This window comes from Theropithecus gelada, chromosome 14, assembly GCF_003255815.1.
Source record: "Theropithecus gelada isolate Dixy chromosome 14, Tgel_1.0, whole genome shotgun sequence".
Taxonomy (NCBI): domain Eukaryota; kingdom Metazoa; phylum Chordata; class Mammalia; order Primates; family Cercopithecidae; genus Theropithecus; species Theropithecus gelada.
Window position 1 is genome coordinate 111,993,339 of NC_037682.1, and position 18,597 is coordinate 112,011,935.

The window sequence follows — 18,597 nt, forward strand, 5'->3', positions numbered from 1 at the left end:
CAACCAATAATAAATCTATGCTGAATGATAATTTAAGTTCTGATTTGTCCAAAAAAATATTTATTAAGCTCTCTTGTCAGGCATTAGGTTTGTCCCGGATGTTAACATGCAATAATTATACACAGATGCTTGCCTCATGAGCTTACTGTCTTGAGAGCGATAGTCACAAATATAAAAAATGCAAATTGTGCCAAGTCCAATCAAGAGAAGGTAAAGGGAGTACTGAGGGAACTGGTCAGTAGTTAGAGGCAGATGTGGGTGTCTAACGAGGACTTTTTAAAAATCTGAGATTAACTAGAGGTTTTATTTTTCAATGTTAGTAGGAAGGCAACTGAAAGAAAAGGTAGAATATGTGGGAGACAGTACATAAGCAGTAGAACAGAGTTGTGAGGAGAGAGGAGAGGAGATGTGGAATGTATGTAAAGGTAAGACTGTTTACTGAGAGTGAGAGTTCAGTGAGAAGAGCAAGGGAATTTGAAGAGTAAAGAAAGATATGAAGTAATTGTTGTAGATAATTGGGCAAGGAGCTTATTACCATGTCTTCATCCTTGTTCGGGAGGTGGTTCAATTTCTGGTGGTGACATGATCAAGAATGAGGCTCTGGGAGTGGTCCCTGAGGTGCCATAGAGGGGGCTACTAGGGATGAAGACGGCAAGGAACCAAGGAGCCAGGAGTTTGCATAGCTTAATATTCATGGCTTGTGAGGTCACCAAGTGTGGTTTTTATCATGGAGAGGAAAACTGTGAGCCACCAGCCAACTTTTAGCATTGCTAGATGACAGAACCATCTATAGTGAATGCTTTTTTAAAAATCCATTCCTAACATGTCCTTTGAAATTTAGTGCACCAGGGATAAGCTTTCAGAGGAAAAAAATGGAGATTATACTACATCACATTCCTCATCATAACACTGGGTGCTGAAATACAAAAGAGCCAAACCTTCAACTTTCTGAAGGAAAATGGTTTTGAACTTAGAATCCTATATCCATCCAAGCTATTCATCAAATATGAAGAAAGAATAAAGACATTTTCAGATACGCAAGGTCCACAGTTTAACTGGAATGTACGTTTCCCTTTAAAATCATTTGAGGATACACATTCTAGCAACATGAGAGGAAAAATTAAGAAAGAAAATGTCCTGGGATCCAGGAAACATTGAAAACACCCAGGAAAGTGGCAAAGGGCAGTTCTGAAATGATGGTTGTGTCTCAGGCCAAGAGAGCCATTGCTCCAGTTTGGAACACAAGAACATCACAGATAAGAAAAGGGGGGATCTTAGGCAGTGGATAGTATGAAGCAGCAGAGGAAACAGTTTGAGACTTGATGAAATTATGTAACTTTGACAGCAATAAAAGAAAAGCATTTAGAAATGTTAAGAAAAACAATTGTTCAGGAAAATAAGTCATGATTTCAACATGAAGCAAGATAAAAAGTGGCATGATCTTTAGCAATTGATGGTGTGTAAGAAAGACTTTAATAAACGTTCTGTTTGAAGTGGCCCATGAATTGCATCATTGGACCAGCAGGAAAAAATACATAATCCTAACTAGTATACTTCTTAATCTGGCGGGAGTGATGTGTACATGTGTGTTGTAGATGACAGTATATATATGTCATAAGCACTTTTTCTTGGTTTTCAGACTTGTAGAATAACCCTACCAGGCAAAGCATGGAACAGTTCATTATGGCTGCAGATTAGAATACAAATGTAAAAAATTCTTTTATGATGCAAGCAAAAATGTAGTTGAAAGAAATGAAAGGTAGAAGGAAGGAAATACAATTAGAGGGAGGATGTGGACACTGAATACCTAATCTGACATAGAACAGAGTTGAGATACTAACTTTTTGATAGAACAAAAACATAGACATGTCATTTAAATTTAGGTAGTAACTGATAACCCAGTTAGTAATAATGATAAAACTATTAAACATTGGGAAGAAATGGGAGGAAAGTGAAGGTGGAAAGTATAAGTCAGCAAAATCCTCAGAGGGGAAAGAAATAGATGCTAACTAAAGATAATAAATCATGAAAAAGAAAGAGGTTATTTGTAGTTGGACCACTATAATAAGTCACATTTGAAAACATGAAAAAAGATTGATACTGGGGTAGAAAAGCATAAGATGGGAAAATGTTGTTCCTCATCATATACTCTTCTGCACTATGTGAGTCCTTGCTATTTCTTATGTTAATTTTTAAGAAACAACTTTAAAAATTATTTTTCTGACCAGGCATGGTGGCTCACACCTATAATCCTAGCACTTTGGGTGGCCAAGGCGAAAGGATTGCTTGAGCCTAGGAATTCAAGACTAGCCTAGGCAAAGTAGCAAAACCCCATCTCTACAAAAAATTTAAAAATGAGCTAGGTGTGGTGGCACGCAACTGTAGGCCCAGCTACTTGGAAGGCTGAGACGGGAGGATCATGTGAGGCTGAGATGGGAGGATCACGTGAGCCTGAGATGCCATAATTTTGTATGTTGTGGGGAAAAGGAAGAGAGATCACAAGGACAAGGTTGGGGGTAGGGTCACAGATTAACAGCATCTCAAATACAGAACAAAATGGAGTCTCTTATGTCTACTTCTTTCTATATAGACACAGTAACAGGCTGATCTCTCTTCCTTTTCCCCACATATGTTAAATTTTTAGTTCTAGTGAACCTGCAGTTGTTTAAAGAATGTAGCTATGGATTAGACTGAAGCTCTTCTGGGAACTAATTTTTTTTTGTGACCAGTGACTTTATTAAGTGTTAACACTCTTCAAATGTCTGACTTTTGTCTATAGGATCAAAGCAAGTTGGAGAAACACCAGCACCTGGAGACACCTTAGATGGCACACCTCGTACTCTCAATACTGTCTTTGATTTCCCACCACCTCCATTAGACCAAGTGCAGGAGGAGGAATGTGAAGTAGAAAGGTAATTCAGTGATATCTTAGAGAAACTTAGGGCATTACTTAAAGTTTTTAAATTATATACTATTCCTATATTTAGTAGCATTCTAACACTTAAGCCTGGCATGGTGGTATGTACCTATAATCCCAGCTACTTGGGAGGCTGAGGCAGGAGAATCAATCACTTAAACTCAGGAGTTTGAGACAGGCCTGGGCAATGTAGTAAGCCCCCACTTCAAACTGTAAAAAATAAAATAAATAAATAAATAAGTTGGGTGCATGAAAGAACTAAAACACCATTTCAGAACTTGTTACTGAAATTTAGAAAGGTACTCAAATTTTCTTCAATTTATTTTATATTATTACAGTATCCCAAAGAATTATTTATCAAGCTTGTTGGAGTTTCACCTAGCTTTGAGTATCCTTGGTATAAATTTATTGATCACCATTTTGTTTTCATGTTACTTTTTACTCTCCATTGTTTTAGGGTGACTGAACATGGGACACCAAAGCCCTTTCGAAAGTAAGTATATCTTAAGCAGCTTTCAATAAAGGCGCATTTTAAGAAATGTAACCTTTTTTCCTCTTGAAGTTCCAGTTTAAAGGAAAAGAAACCCTGTATACCAATCTGTTATGTAGTCTAAAAGAAAGCTGTTAAGAAACACCAGTCATTCAAAAGCTGTATTTTGAAGTATGTATAAAACAGCCATTTGTAGGAGAGGATGAAATTTCAGGCTCTGTGCTAAGTCAGATTCAGGAATCTGATTAGAATTTATTGTAGTATAAAGACGTATGCTGTTTCCCGTTGTCTACCTGAAGCCCTCAAATTGAATTCATTATTTTTGCTTCGTAGGTTTGACAGTGTAGCTTTTGGAGAAAGTCAAAGTGAGGATGAACAATTTGAAAACGACTTAGAGACAGATCCACCCAACTGGCAGCAGCTTGTTAGTCGAGAAGTGTTATTGGGACTAAAACCTTGTGAGATCAAAAGACAGGAAGTGATTAATGGTGAGTGTAATCAATTTGTTGTTGTTTACAAATACTGAGTTTTGTCAGAGTAAATTAAGTCTCTCAGCCTCGGAGTTTGCTTCAAAGTTTCTCCTAGCCTTTTGTTTTAAACAGAGGAAATTAAACTGGACAGATAATCCTTGACCTCAAGAAAATGCAAATGCTTCTGTGATTCTTATTGATAATTTAAAAGGAAAACGTGTTTAGCCTTAAAGATATTTAAGATTCATAGCATTATAGATCTTAAAGTTGAAAAGTCATTGTAACAACTAAGTTATTTTTATGCATAGATTTTAAATGAGGAAGGTAAGGCCCAGGGAGATTGAATTCATTAAGATCATACAGCTAATAATATAAAAGGAAAAAAATTTCGTTCCTGGTCTTCTTTCTGTATCCAAGTGCAGTGTTCTTCATTTACTCTAGCATGTTTGTGATAAATGTGTGGCATGGATGCTGTACCCTTTGCTATCCTTAGCATGTGATTTGAATAAATATCTTGTCTCTGACAATACTGAGACATCATGAAATTATAAGCCTGACACCAGAAATGAGTGTTTATAGGCAAATTAGGTAACCAAAAGTACTATTATTTCTTAAGAGGGCTCAAATTAAAGGCTATATGATGTTGGGGCTTACAGTTTTCTTAATGACATAGTTGTGATAGGTGGGTATTATTGTAAACAGATAGATGAGTTTGGGAATACACTAAAAAAAAAAGTTTTGAATGATATTTTTTATTTGTCAGTATTCAACTCTCAGAGCCAGTATGTAGGATAATTTCTTGGAATCAAAATGAATTCAGAGATATTTTATCCTTTCTAAATGATAAATAATGTATTATATAATTCATTTGCTACTTCACGCCAGCTAAAGAGTATGATTGATCCTATGAAATTGTTCTAAGTAAGGCAACATTTCATATGTCTTTCCTGCTCAGAATTGTTCTACACTGAAAGAGCTCATGTTCGAACACTGAAGGTTCTTGATCAAGTGTTCTATCAGCGAGTGTCCAGAGAAGGAATTCTGTCACCCTCAGAGCTACGGAAAATTTTTTCAAACTTGGAAGATATTCTTCAACTTCATAGTAAGAGAAATTAACTCTGATCTTTGCCCCTAACGTTTCCAATAGAGAAAATATTATGAGTATAAAATTTTGTAAATGTACCCATGTTAGTATTCCTGAGATTATTTGTGAGAATGTAACATAAATAAAGGAATGATTAGAACTTTGACTAGATCCTTTTCCTCACAATCAGTCTTACATATACAATGTGTCAACATAGGGCTTCCAGTCTAAAGTCAGTGTCTAAGGTGAAAAACATGAATAGTCAAATTCACTGTTGAAAATTTTCTATCAATTATAGTATATATCTCTCTTTAAATATATATATCCAATATAATATGTGTATAAATGTATTTTAAAAATAGTAGTATATGGTATATAATCGCATGGTTGGGTAATTTTCAGGAATTGTTTTTATTGTTTTGAGACGGAGTCTCTCTCTGTTGCCCAAGCTGGAGTGCAGTGGTGCAATCTTGGCTCACTGCAACCTCTGCCCCCTGGGTTCAAGGGATCCTCCCACCTCGGCCACCTGAGTAGCTGGGATTACAGGCGTGCACTACCACACCCAGCTAATTTTTGTGTTTTTCGTAGAGACGGGTTTCACCGTGTTGGCCAGGCTGGTCTCAAACTCCTGACCTCAAGTGATCCACCCACCTGCTTTGGCCTCCAAAGTGCTGGGATTATAGGCTGAGCCACTGCGCCTAGCCTCAGAAATTGTTTTATTGTTTTGTGGCTTAGAACACTTGAATAAGTATATAAAAATTCTACCTTGTTGACATTTTATTGGTTGAAATCATCTTGGACTTTTGTGGACGGTAATATGATGTTCCTCTCATTTATAGATCACTATTTCTCTATGACCCTTAATTTTTTTATCTTTCTTTTTCATGTCATTACTACCTATAAACATCTGCTAACCAAATTGATGCCTTTTATTCCTTTGTGGGTAATCTTGGGTTTCACCGGCATGCATTGACAAGTTCAGGCTTGATTATATCCATTGCCTGCACACTTACACATTTTGAGAGGATCAGTTAACAGAATTACTTGTACTGTTTACATTCAAGTTCTTTTTGAGCATGATTATGGATGGAGTCTTGAGGTTAAATGAATATTTGATGCAACTACCATGTATGTAATGTGCTAGTTTCCAAAACTTTTTTTTTTAGCACCTGTTTTTCAGATAGAGTTTATAATATCTGGATGTATAAGCACTATGTCCAGATTTCTATTTAAGGAGATAAGAAGCAGCTATACTACTGTGAAAATCCTCTTTATAAAAAAAAAAAATTAGCTACTCTGTACTACCAGTAATTCTGTCTACACTGAGTGTGTTACTAACGTTTTTCTATCTTTTTATCTTTAGTTGGATTGAATGAACAAATGAAAGCTGTTCGAAAGAGAAATGAGACCTCTGTTATCGATCAGATTGGGGAAGATTTGCTGACATGGGTAAGGAAATTTTCTGTTTCTCTTTATTATTTTTATGGACACTTGGTCAGATTCAAGGTTGAGTAACTAACCTTTCCGAATACGCAAACTCACCCATTTTGCAAAGTTAATGTAAAGCTGAAAAAGGTCAAGCAGTAGATTCCATTTCAAGAAACCACTTTTTTTTGCTCATCTGTAAGAAGCAATCCCTTATCCATTAAAGTCATACCATGAATTGCAGTGATTCAGTCACACCTTCAGGCTCCACTGTAATCCTAGTTTTTTTGCAGTTACCTCTTCCACTGAAGTCTTGAACCGCTGGAAGTCACCTGTGAGGGTTGGAATAGACTTCTTCCAAACTCCTGTTAATATTGATATTTTGACCTCCTCCTGTGAGTCATGAATGTTCTTAATGGCATCTAGAATATTGAATCCTTTTCAGAAGGTATTCAGTTTGCTTTGCCCAGACCCATCAGAGGAATCACTATTATGGCAGCTATCACCTTATGAAATATATTTCTTAAATAATAAGACTTGAAAGTAAAAATTACTCCTTGATCCATGAGCTGCAGAATGAATATTGTGTTAGCAGGCTGAAAACAACATTAACCTCCTTGTACATCTCCATCAGAAGTCTTTAAGTGACCATGTGCATTGTCAATGGGCAGTACTATTTTAAAAATAACTTTTTTTTTCTGAGCAGTAGGTCGTAACAGACGTGTTGTCATCCAGGCTTTGTTGTTTCATTTATAGAACACAGGCAGAGTAGATTTCGCATTATTCTTAAGGGCCCCAGAAATTTCAGAATGGTAAATTATCATTGGCTTCAATTTAAAGTCATTGGCCCCTAACAAGAGAACTGGACTTTCTTTTGACATGTTGAAGTCGGACATTGATTTCTCCTCTCTAGCTGTGAAAGTTCTAGATGGCATCTTCTTCCAATGGAAGGCTATTTCATCCACATTGAAAATCTGTTGTTTAGTGTAGCCGTTGTAATTAATTATCTCAGGTACGTCTTCTGGGTAACTTACCGTAGCTTCTACTGCTATGTCAACACTTGCCGCATCACTTTGTACTTTTATTTTTAGGGAGACGACTTCTTTTCTTAAATATCATCAGTTTACCCCTGCTACCTTCAAACTCTTCTTCTGTAGCTTCCTTACCTCTCAGCCTTCATAGAATTGAAGAGAATTAGGGGCTTGCTTTGTATTAGGCTTTGGCTTAAGGGAATATTGTGGCTGATTTCATCTTCTTTATACAGACCATTCAAAATTCCTCCATACCAGCAATAGGCTGTTTCACTTTCCTCTTGTTCATTTGTTCACTGCAGTATCACTTTTATTTCCTTCAAGAATTTTTTCTTTGTGTTCACAAGTTGGCCATTTGGCATAAGAGCCAAATCTCAGCTTTTGACATGCCTTCCTTACTAAACTTAATCATTTCTAGCTTTTAATTTCAAGTGAGAGATGTGCGACTTGTCACTTGAATCCCTAAAGACCATTGCAGCGTTGTTAATTGGCCTAAATTCAATATTGTTGTGTCTCAGAATAAGGAGGCCCAAGGAAAGGGAAGGGAGATTGGGGATGGTCAGAACACACACAACATTTTTCCATCAGGTTTGCCACCACATGTGGGTGAAGTTCATGGTGCCCCAAAACAATAAATAGTAACATCAGAGATCACTGATCACAGATCACCGTAACAGATTCTATTATGAGAACTACCAAAATGTGGCACACAGATATGACATGAGCACATGGTTTTGGAAAAATGGCACCAACAGACTTGCTCAGGGTTGTCACAAACCTTTAATTTGTAAAAAATACAATATCTGCAAAGTACGATAAAAATACGAAGTATGCCTGTACCTGTAAAAAGTTGAGGAAAAACTAAATGGTGGTTTGTAACTGTCACATACAAAGCGTTAATTCAGAAGAAGGCATTGGCCAGAAATCATAGAAGCAAGAATCATAAATAGGCCTTTAGATTTTACTCTTGCTGTTTAAATAAAATCATTTTGGAAAGTATTTTTCCAGTATTGTTTCCTTAAGATCACTTTACATATACAGACAATCCTTGACTTACTATGGTTCCCACTTTGGCAGTTTTTTTTACTTTACAGTAGTGGGAAAGTAATACGCATTCAGTAGAAACCACACTTTGAATTTTGACTTTTAATCTTTTCCGGAGCTTGGCAATATGTGGTACGTTACTCTCAATGCTGGGCAGCAACAGTGAGCCACAGCTCCTGGTCAGCCATGTGATCACAGGGTAAACAACCACTCTACAGTGTATATAGATGATTTTGCCCAGCTGTAGGCTAATGCAAGTGTTCTGAGCACATTTAAGGTAGGCTAGGCCAAGCTATGGTATTTGGTAGGTTCAGTGTATTAAATGCATTTTCAACTTAAGATATTTTCAATTTTTGATGGTTGTATTAGGATATAATTTCATCAGAAATCAAGGAACATCTATACTTAAACTGCTTGTAAAACTACTGTAGAGGCCTGGACCCGTGGCTCACGGAGGTCTGTAATCCCTGAACTTTGGGAGGCCGAGGCAGGCAGATCACCTGAGGTCAGACCAGCTTGACCAATATGTAGAAACCCCGTCTCTACTAAAATTACAAAATTAGCCAGGCATGGTGGTGCATGCCTGTAATCCCAGCTACTCCAGAGGCTGAGGCAGGAGAATCACTTGAATCTGGGAGGTGCAGGTTGCAGTGAGCCGAGATAGAGCCATTGCACTCCAGCCTGGGCGACAGCGCGAGACTCCATCTCAAAAACAAAAACAAAAACAAACTACTGTAGAACTGCTTGAGGTTGGGGGCATTATTTTCTTTGGTAAACCCAGCTGCTGTTTGTAGTTGTTTGGTGCTTTGATTGACTAACATGCTAAAAATGCTGCCAATCTCATTGTTAAACATGTTGAATGTCATATTCATCATAGAGTAAGAATACAAAATTGGAGTGACCTATTAAAATATTGCTTTGTATGTGTCCTACTTGAAAAAATCTCTGAATTTATCTACAAATGTGCTACAGAAGGGCTTTTTACAAAATGCCTTTATGTACAAACTTTTGGGAATATGGCTTTAAATGGAAGATTATATGGAAGACATATTCACAAACCATAAAGCAATTATGTACAAGTATAGAGGCTGTATTAAAAAACAATGTATTTGACTTATAAGAGCAGCTACTAGTAAATCACTTTTTAGGTGTTTGACCATCAGAAATCTTAAAATCATGACATATGCAAACTTAAATTTACAAAGTAAAAAATATTAGTGAGAAGTATAATTTTTAGCAAAAGAATTCGTAAGCTCATTGATCTCCCCCAAGCCAGCTCCAGCTGCTACACAGGTGAAACAGCAGTGATTTAATTTTATTTGAACCTAGAAAAGTTATGCCCTGCCTGTGGTCATAGTGGGTTTTATAGTGAGTAAGAAAGAATGCTAGTATGCCAAGGATTTGCTTCCCAGAGTAGTAAGATGTTAGTTGTTGTAAAGGTGTCAGGGTGTAAGAAAATTAAATTTTGCCGGGCGCGGTGGCTCACGCCTGTAATCCCAGCACTTTGGGAGGCCGAGGCGGGCGGATCACAAGGTCAGGAGATCGAGACCACGGTGAAACCCCGTCTCTATTAAAAATACAAAAAAAAAAAATTAGCCGGGCGTGGTGGCGGGCGCCTGTAGTCCCAGCTACTCGGGAGGCTGAGGCAGGAGAATGGCGTGAACCCGGGAGGCGGAGCTTGCAGTGAGCCGAGATTGCGCCACTGCACTCCAGCCTGGGGCACAGAGCGAGACTCTGTCTCAAAAAAAAAAAAAAAAAGAAAATTAAATTTTAGGCTGGGTGTAGTGGCTCATGCCCATAATCCCAGCACTTTGAGAGGCCAAGGCAGGCAGATCACTTGAGTTCAGAAGTTCAAGACCAGCCTGGCCAACATGGTGAAATCCCATCTCTACTAAAAATACAAAAAAAAAATTAGCCAGGCGTGGTGGTGCATGCCTGTAGTCCCACCTACTTGGGAGGCTGAGGCAGGAGAATCACTTGAACCTGGGAGGCGGAAGTTGCAGTGAGCTGAGATGGCACCACTACATTCCAGCCTGGGCCACAGAATGAGACTGTCTCAAAAAAAAAAAAAAAAAGAATTAAAATTTAGTCTCAGTCTTCAGGCATTTTGTATCTTACATTCTCCAAATGTCAGTTTTCTGTGTAATTTATAAGTAATGTAGGCTAAAAGGTAATAGGTTGTGATAGGCTACAAGCAAGAAAACATTGGGACTCGGCACAGTGGCTCACACCTGTAATCCTAGCACTTTGGAACACCGCGGCAGACAGATCAGCAGAGGTCAGGAGTTTGAGAACAGCCTGGCCAACATGGTGAAACCCCGTTTCTACTGAAAATACAAAAATTAGCTGGGTGTGGTGGTGCATGCCTGTAATCCCATTTACTTGGGAGGCAGAGGTGAGAATCTCATGAACCTGAGAGGCAGAGGTTGCAGTGAGCCGAGATCGTGCCATTGTACTCCAGCCTGGGTGACAGAGCAAGACTCTCAAAAAAATAAAAAAGAAGAAGAAAGCATTGGAATATGATCAGAAAAGGTCTGGTTGTGTCAAGGTCAGACCTTTTTAATGGAGAACCATTGATATTCCACAGAGATATGCAGTTCTGTGTATTTTGTCACTTGAGAGTACTTATTGAAATGTTAAAAGGATTCTGGTTGTCTGTCTCTTTGTCTGGCCTTGTGTAAGCTCAGTATCCCATTCTCTTTTGTGTTCTTTGCATTCTTGGCACAGTTCAGTGGACCAGGAGAGGAGAAATTGAAACATGCTGCTGCTACCTTTTGCAGTAACCAACCTTTCGCCCTGGAAATGATCAAGTCTCGTCAGAAAAAGGATTCTCGATTTCAGACTTTTGTGCAAGTGAGTTGAGTGAGTCATGTAAGAAAAAAAATAAGGCAAGTTTTTATCAATTATCAGATAAACTGGGGGAATTCTGACTAAGACTTTTACAAAGATTACATCTATGTTAACTTTTTTTTTTTTTTTTTTTGGAGACAGGGTGTCGCTCTGTCGCCCAGGCTGGAGTGCAGTGGCACAATCTCAGCTCACTGCAACCCCTGCCTCCTGGGTTCAAGTGATTCTCCTGCCTCAGCCTCCCCGGTAGTTAGGATTACAGGTGCATGCCACCACACCCTGCTAATTTTTTCTATTTTTAGTAGAGACAGGGTTTCACCATGTTGGCCAGGCTGGGCTCGAACACCTGACCTCAAGTGATCCGCCCGCCTCGGCCTCCCAAAGGGATTACAGGTGTGAGCCACTACACCCGGCCCATATTAACATTTTTAAAAGCTATACATTATCTCTTAAATTCCTGGAAGGCATAAAAATGATTTTGGAATGGTGAATAATGAAAAATATATGTCAGGATTAAAATACTTGATACAGAAATCCACATTGCCACCAGGCTTTTATCAGGAAACAACCGTATGCTCTATTAAGAGAATATTGTCAAAGCATGAGAATGGGCTTCTCCAGGGAAAAACATAACAGCAGCCATACTCATTGGGGTATATGAATTAAGGGTCTTTCAGCTATGGCCAACAGACCATATCTAGCCTGTTACCTGTTTTTGTAAAGTTTTATGTAAACACAAACATGGCCACTTGACAGATTTCTCACAGTTGTTGTGGTGTGTGGCTATGGTTTAGCAGAATCTTCCCTTGAGAGTTTGACCAGGCTGAGATCACAGTGTCAGTTGGAGCTGCAATTCTCATCTGATGCTCGAGATTCTCTTCTAAGCTCACTGGTTGTTAGCAGAGTTCATTTATTTGTAAATGTATAACTGAGGTCCTACCTTGCTGGCTATTGGCTAGGAACCAGTTTCAACTCCTAGAGAACACAGATATCTCTGCCATATGGCCCCGTTAGGCAGTTTAGAGGTGGATGTTTGCTTTCTTCCAGGCCAGTAGGAATGTGGCTTTCTGATACAGATTTTTTTTAAAGGCTCTTCTAATGAAGTCAGGCCCATCCAGGACAATTTCCTTTCTTACGATCTCAAAATCATGTGGTGGCAACCTAATCACAGGTGTGATATCCCGTTGTATTCACAGATTCCAAAATGTTCATACTCAAGGGCATGGGATTACACAGAGTATTTACACAAGAGGATGGGAACCTTGGGGGCCATATTAGAGTTCTTTACTACACAGAGCCTTGTTCATTCATTTATGCCAAAACAGTGGAGCTGAATAGTTGTGAGAGAGACTATATGGCCTGCAAAGCCTAAAATATTTACTAACTGGCGTTTTACTAAAAACTTTGCAGACCACTGGTATAGATGAGCTGACATACTCAGACTGGTTATCCATTGTGCCTTCTTGGAATGGCAGATAACAAATTAACCACTTTTGGTAGGAATGTCAATCATAGGAAAATGGACCTAGATTTTCTGAATAGGTGAAGATAAAACTGTTTTAACACAAGGAAGCAATACGTAGAGCTGCTTATGGATGCTTTCAGTCCCTCCTTAAACAGATAACAAAGAAGCCATTCATTTAGTGGTAGAGGCTCTGTTCCCCCATTATGTGATTAAAGGAGAAAGCAGAAGTATAGTGTGGCAATGATATATCTTGGCATTTTTTAAAGATCTTGATTTAATAACCAGAGCTGTGATGCATTAAACACTTACGGTGAATACATAGTACATGTTAACTATGATTCTAATAAGAATTACAGATTCACTTGTTTCACTTTAATTTTAGGATGCTGAAAGTAATCCACTGTGTCGTCGTCTTCAACTGAAGGATATTATTCCCACTCAAATGCAAAGGCTTACTAAGTACCCACTTCTATTGGATAATATTGGCAAATACACAGGTACAACATTTTCACTGAAATAAAAAGCTTAGGAACAACAACAAAAAAACGCCCAATGTCCTGTAAATAATATCTTACAGCATCCTGAATGGAGTTGGATTTCCAAATAGTACAAGATTTTCTTTTTTTTTTTTTTGAGACAGGGTCTCACTCAGTGATGCAGGCTAGAGTACAGTGGCACAGTCATAGTTTCCTGAAACCTCAAACTCCTGGGCTCAGGCATTCCTTCCACCTCAGCTTCCCCAACAGCTGGGACTACAGGTGTACACCACCAAACATGGCTTTTTTTTTTTTTTTTTTTAAGCAAGGGTCTCACTATGTTGCCCAGGCTGTCTCAAATTCCTGGCCTCAAGCAATCCTCTCACCTCCCAAAGTGCTGTGATTATAGGCATGAGTCACCATGCCCAGCCAAGATTTTCTAACAAGATATAATCTAGTCTTCTTTGGGCTGTTTGATTTAATGTACTCCATTAGTAGCTTTAGCACAGGGTTTATCAAACTGTGAATCATAGACCAAGTCATGCTCACTATTTGTTTTCTTTTTTTTTTTTTTTTTTTTTGAGACGGAGTCTCGCTCTGTCGCCCAGGCTGGAGTGCAGTGACCGGATCTCAGCTCACTGCAAGCTCCGCCTCCCGGGTTTACGCCATTCTCCCGCCTCAGCCTCCCAAGTAGCTGGGACTACAGGCGCCCACCACCTCGCCCGGCTAGTTTTTTGTATTTTTTAGTAGAGACGGGGTTTCACCGTGTTAGCCAGGATGGTCTCGATCTCCTGACCTCGTGATCCGCCCGTCTCGGCCTCCCAAAGTGCTGGGATTACAGGCTTGAGCCACCGCGCCCGGCCTCACTATTTGTTTTCGTAAGTAAAGTTTTATTAGAGCACAGCCATGCTCATCTGTTTATGCACTGTCCCTGATTGCTTTTACATTATAACAGCAGAGTTGAGTAGTTTTATCAGTGACCATTTGGCCTGCAAAGTGTAAAATTATCTGGCCCTTACGGGAAAAGTTTGACCATCCTTGTTCTAGCCTACATCATTTTTGCTTTAAAGAAGGTTCATCCTTGGCTGAAGAGATGTTTCATGGATATCTATCTATGACTTTTATTAAGCCAAATCAATGCATTGTAATTCCAACTCTCCTGTTTTGAAACATGAAGTGAATCTGTTTCTCAATTGAGCTTTAGGTTCTTATACTTAGCTCTCACTAATAATTTAATGCAACTGAAATCTTGTTTCTTGTGCCTGAGAATTTGAATGCATAACCAGGAAATTTTAAATTATGGTACCTGGTTACAAAAGTGGTTTACACTCATACACATTAATTTTTATAATTTAATATATCTGCTCAGTCTAGTTGGACTGTGGTTTGGAGGATTATAATTTTGAATGTTCTGATTTTGGTTTTCTTTGTATTATAGACATGACAGAGCCTCAGTACGTTTTGTTTTGTTTTGTTTTGTTTGAGATGGAGTCTTGCTCTGTCACCCAGGCTAGAGTGCAGTGGCACAATCTCAGCTCACTGCAACCTCCACTGCCTGGGTTCAAGCAATTCCCCTGCCTCAGCCTCCCGAGTAGCTGGGATTACAGGCACACACCACCACACCCGGCTAATTTTCTTGTATTTTTAGTAGAAACGGAGTTTTACCATATTGGCCAGACTGGTCTTGAACTCCTGACCTCAGGCAGTCTGCCTGCTTTGGCCTCCCGAAGTGCTAGGATTACAGGCATGAGCCACCATGCCCAGCCAAGCAATCCTCCCACCTCCCAAAGTGCTGTGATTATAGGCATGAGTCACCATGCCCAGCCAAGATTTTCTAACAAGATATAATCTAGTCTTCTTCGGGCCACCTCAATATGTTTTGATGAATTTCATCTTCTTTTAATGTTGTAATCTGTTTTCTTTCTTTAAATATAATCTCAAATTCAAAGAAACTTGTTTTGGAATTATTTTGAATTATGTTATTAAAAAATTTTGTTTAACAAATTCACTGGACATAATTATGTAGGCTATGCACTGTGAAATTCTAGGGGTAGAAGGGATTTCCTTTTATATTGTTTACAAAGTAAATGAGACCTGCCCTTCTGGAGTGTGTAATATAGTGGTCCTGGTGCTTCATGTAAAGCATCTCTTCTTGGATTTCAGGTTCTGTACTGTGATTTCTTTTTTAAATATTAGAATTTATGTTTTAAAGTCCTGTTAGAAGTTTTACCTGTCCAAGGACAGCTTGAATTGAGACTCTGACAGAGGCTTTAAGCTGGTACAAAAATCTTCAAGGTCTATTTTTTGCTCTTAAAACTATTGAAATGAAATGAAATCTCATTTACATATATTTTTATGGTTTTCTGCTCATTTCCTCTATTTTACGTTTTTGATTTCTTCCCCATATTTAGAATGGCCAACAGAAAGGGAGAAGGTGAAGAAAGCTGCAGATCACTGTCGTCAGATCTTAAATTATGTAAATCAGGCTGTCAAGGAGGCAGAAAACAAGCAGGTAAAAAAGGAAAACAAGAAGATACGGGATAACATTGAGAGAACATTAAATTAGTATTACCTGGGATCTGTGAAATAATTGTACAACTATCATTACCTAATGGACAGGGAAAACATTTGTTTACTGTTGGCGTAGTAGGCAGGTCAAGATCAATTTATAATAGAATATCAGAGTTGTGTTTGACTTTTTGGAACATCTCAGGCTGCTTGTTTGCTCTTTCATTTATCTGTTCATTCAGCAGATATTTATAGAGCATCTACTGTATGCTGGGTATAGGGTACAGAGTAGTTGAGAAAATGAGCACAGTATCTGCCCACACTGAGCTCGTTTGCTAGGAGGATAGAAAGGCATTTAACAGGATTATAGTGCGGATATTTTGTATCAGTTGTGATAGCTGCTATCAAGGATAATTTCAAGATGCTATGATATATAACTGTGTGGCCTAGCTTAGTTTGGGGATGTTAGGTGGTGCCTATTAGAGGAAATTTTCTTGAGAAATTGACACTTGAGTCAAGCTCTGAAGGATAAGTGGAAGTGAACCAAAATGATGTGAAGGGTGCAACCCTAGAGGTAGAGGCAATGTATACCAAAGTTCTGACAGAAAAAGAAAGCATGGTCTGTTGGAGGAGTTGAAAATTTAAATGAGTGTGGATCATGCCTAAAAAGCAAAGTCAGAGTGGCATAAAATGAGGGAAAGTAGACCAAGGCCAACTCATAAAGGCCCTAGAGATCAGATTAAAAATTTTGATTTTTTTATTCTTAAGAGCAGTAGGAATTCAGCATAGACAAGTAAGAATATAGTGTCAGATTTTCATTATATAAATGTCACCCCTACTACTCTATGGAGAATGAGTTGAAGGATAGTGGATGTAAGAGCCCATTTATTAATCTTGCAGCAATCTAGGATAGCTGATGGCAGCTTAGAGAAGTTGGAGAAGTATTTAGAAGGTAAAATTGACAGGACTTGATGACTGATTTGAAGAAGGATTTGAAGGAAAAGTGATGTCAAGAATAAACCCCCAGGTTTCTGGATTGCATATTTGAATGGACAGGATGAGTGGAGAAGCCCCAGATTTGTGGGGAAGATGATGAGGTCACTTTGGGCTATCAGGTAGACTGTACAGTAAGCAGTTGGCTATATGGGTCCACCTGTAAGGACCATGTTGAAGATAGAAATGTAAGATTGTGAGCATACAGAGGCTAATTGAATCCATGAACATGGATGTAGTTTCTTAGGAGCTAAGTATGATTACAACTGTCTTGGTGAGGCTATAGAAAAACTAGTACTTTCAACTGTGCTGTTCAGAGTGTAAAATGATAAAATCCCAGAGGGTTATATAGCAATATTTATTTAGATTAAAACTCTGTACATACCCTTATATCTACCTTTTGACTCAGCAGTTCTGTTCCTAGTGATTTGCTCAAGAGAAATGAACCATATTAGAGTTCTTTACTACACAGAGCCTGATCATTTATGTATTATCTGTGGCTACTTTTGTTCCAAAACAGTGGAACTGAATAACTGAGAGAGACTATATGGCCTGCAAAACCTAACTGACCTTTTACTAAAAACTTTGCAGACTCCTGGTATAGATGAGCTGGCATACTCAGGCTGGTTATCCATTGTGCCTGCTGGAAATAGCAGATAACAAATTAACTAACTAACTTTAGTAGGAATGTCAATCATAAGAAAATGGACCTAGATTTTCTGAATAATAAAATATATCTTTATCTGAGGATAAAGATACATCCACAAACAGACAAGAATGCTTATAGCAACTTTGTTCATAATAGCAAAAAGCTAGAAACAGCCCAAGAATTATCAACAGAATGGATAAACCAACTGTGGTACACTTATAAAAGAGAATGCCCTGAGTGATTAAAAAAAAAAAAAAGAATGTACCACTAAGGCATACAACATGGACAAATCTCACAAACATGCTGAATGGAAAAAAAAAAAACAGGCAAAAGAGTACATACCTATGATTCTATTTTTTTTTTTTTTTTTGAGACGGAGTCTTGCTCTGTAGCCCGGGCTGGAGTGCAGTGGCTGGATCTCAGCTCACTGCAAGCTCCGCCTCCCGGGTTTACGCCATTCTCCTGCCTCAGCCTCCGGAGTAGCTGGGACTACAGGCACCCGCCACCTCGCCCGGCTAGTTTTTTGTATTTTTAGTAGAGACGGGGTTTCACCATGTTAGCCAGGATGGTCTCGATCTCCTGACCTCGTGATCCGCCCGTCTCGGCCTCCCAAAGTGCTGGGATTACAGGCTTGAGCCACCGCGCCCGGCCCCTATGATTCTATTTATATGAACTTCTAAGAGAGACTAAACTATTCTATGGTAGGAAGAAAACAGAAAACTGGTTACCACTGGGGATGTGGAGGTAGAAATTAACTGGAAAGAAGTATGAGGAAACTTTCTGGGGTGAAGTTTTCTATCTTGATAGACGTTTAGGTTACACAAATGTATAAGCACTTGTCAAAATTCATGGAACACACACTTAAAATGTGTGTTCTACTGTATGCAAATTTTACTTTTTAAAAAAACTGTATGGATACTTAAATGTTCAGAGGTAAAGTGTACTTATGTCTGTAATTTATTTTGAAATACATCCAAAAAATAAGATGGACTGATGGATAGAGGGATGAATAAATAGATATATGATAAAACAAATAGAGCAAATGTTAATTGTAGAATGTAGATGGTAATATGTAGGTGTTCACTATGCTCATTCAGACTTTTCCATGTAAAATTTGGAAATGATTTTGAGGGGGAATGTGCTTACCCTTTGATCCAACAGTTCTGGAAATTCATCCTACAGATATCCTACACGGGTA

The 18,597-nt window shown here is 38.6% G+C and overlaps 1 protein-coding gene across 3 annotated transcripts in view; it reads left to right on the forward strand.

The window, feature by feature from the left end:
* The window catches only part of ARHGEF12 (Rho guanine nucleotide exchange factor 12), a 148,826-nt gene that overhangs the window by 115,080 nt on the left and 15,149 nt on the right, over window positions 1-18,597 (forward strand). For all 3 annotated transcript variants that reach the window (XM_025356038.1, XM_025356037.1, XM_025356039.1), the window contains 8 exons: window positions 2,780-2,912; window positions 3,375-3,410; window positions 3,741-3,895; window positions 4,833-4,979; window positions 6,325-6,410; window positions 11,189-11,314; window positions 13,156-13,270; window positions 15,661-15,761. In XM_025356038.1, the coding sequence (XP_025211823.1) occupies window positions 2,780-2,912; window positions 3,375-3,410; window positions 3,741-3,895; window positions 4,833-4,979; window positions 6,325-6,410; window positions 11,189-11,314; window positions 13,156-13,270; window positions 15,661-15,761 (899 nt within the window). The remainder of the gene's footprint in view (window positions 1-2,779; window positions 2,913-3,374; window positions 3,411-3,740; window positions 3,896-4,832; window positions 4,980-6,324; window positions 6,411-11,188; window positions 11,315-13,155; window positions 13,271-15,660; window positions 15,762-18,597) is intronic.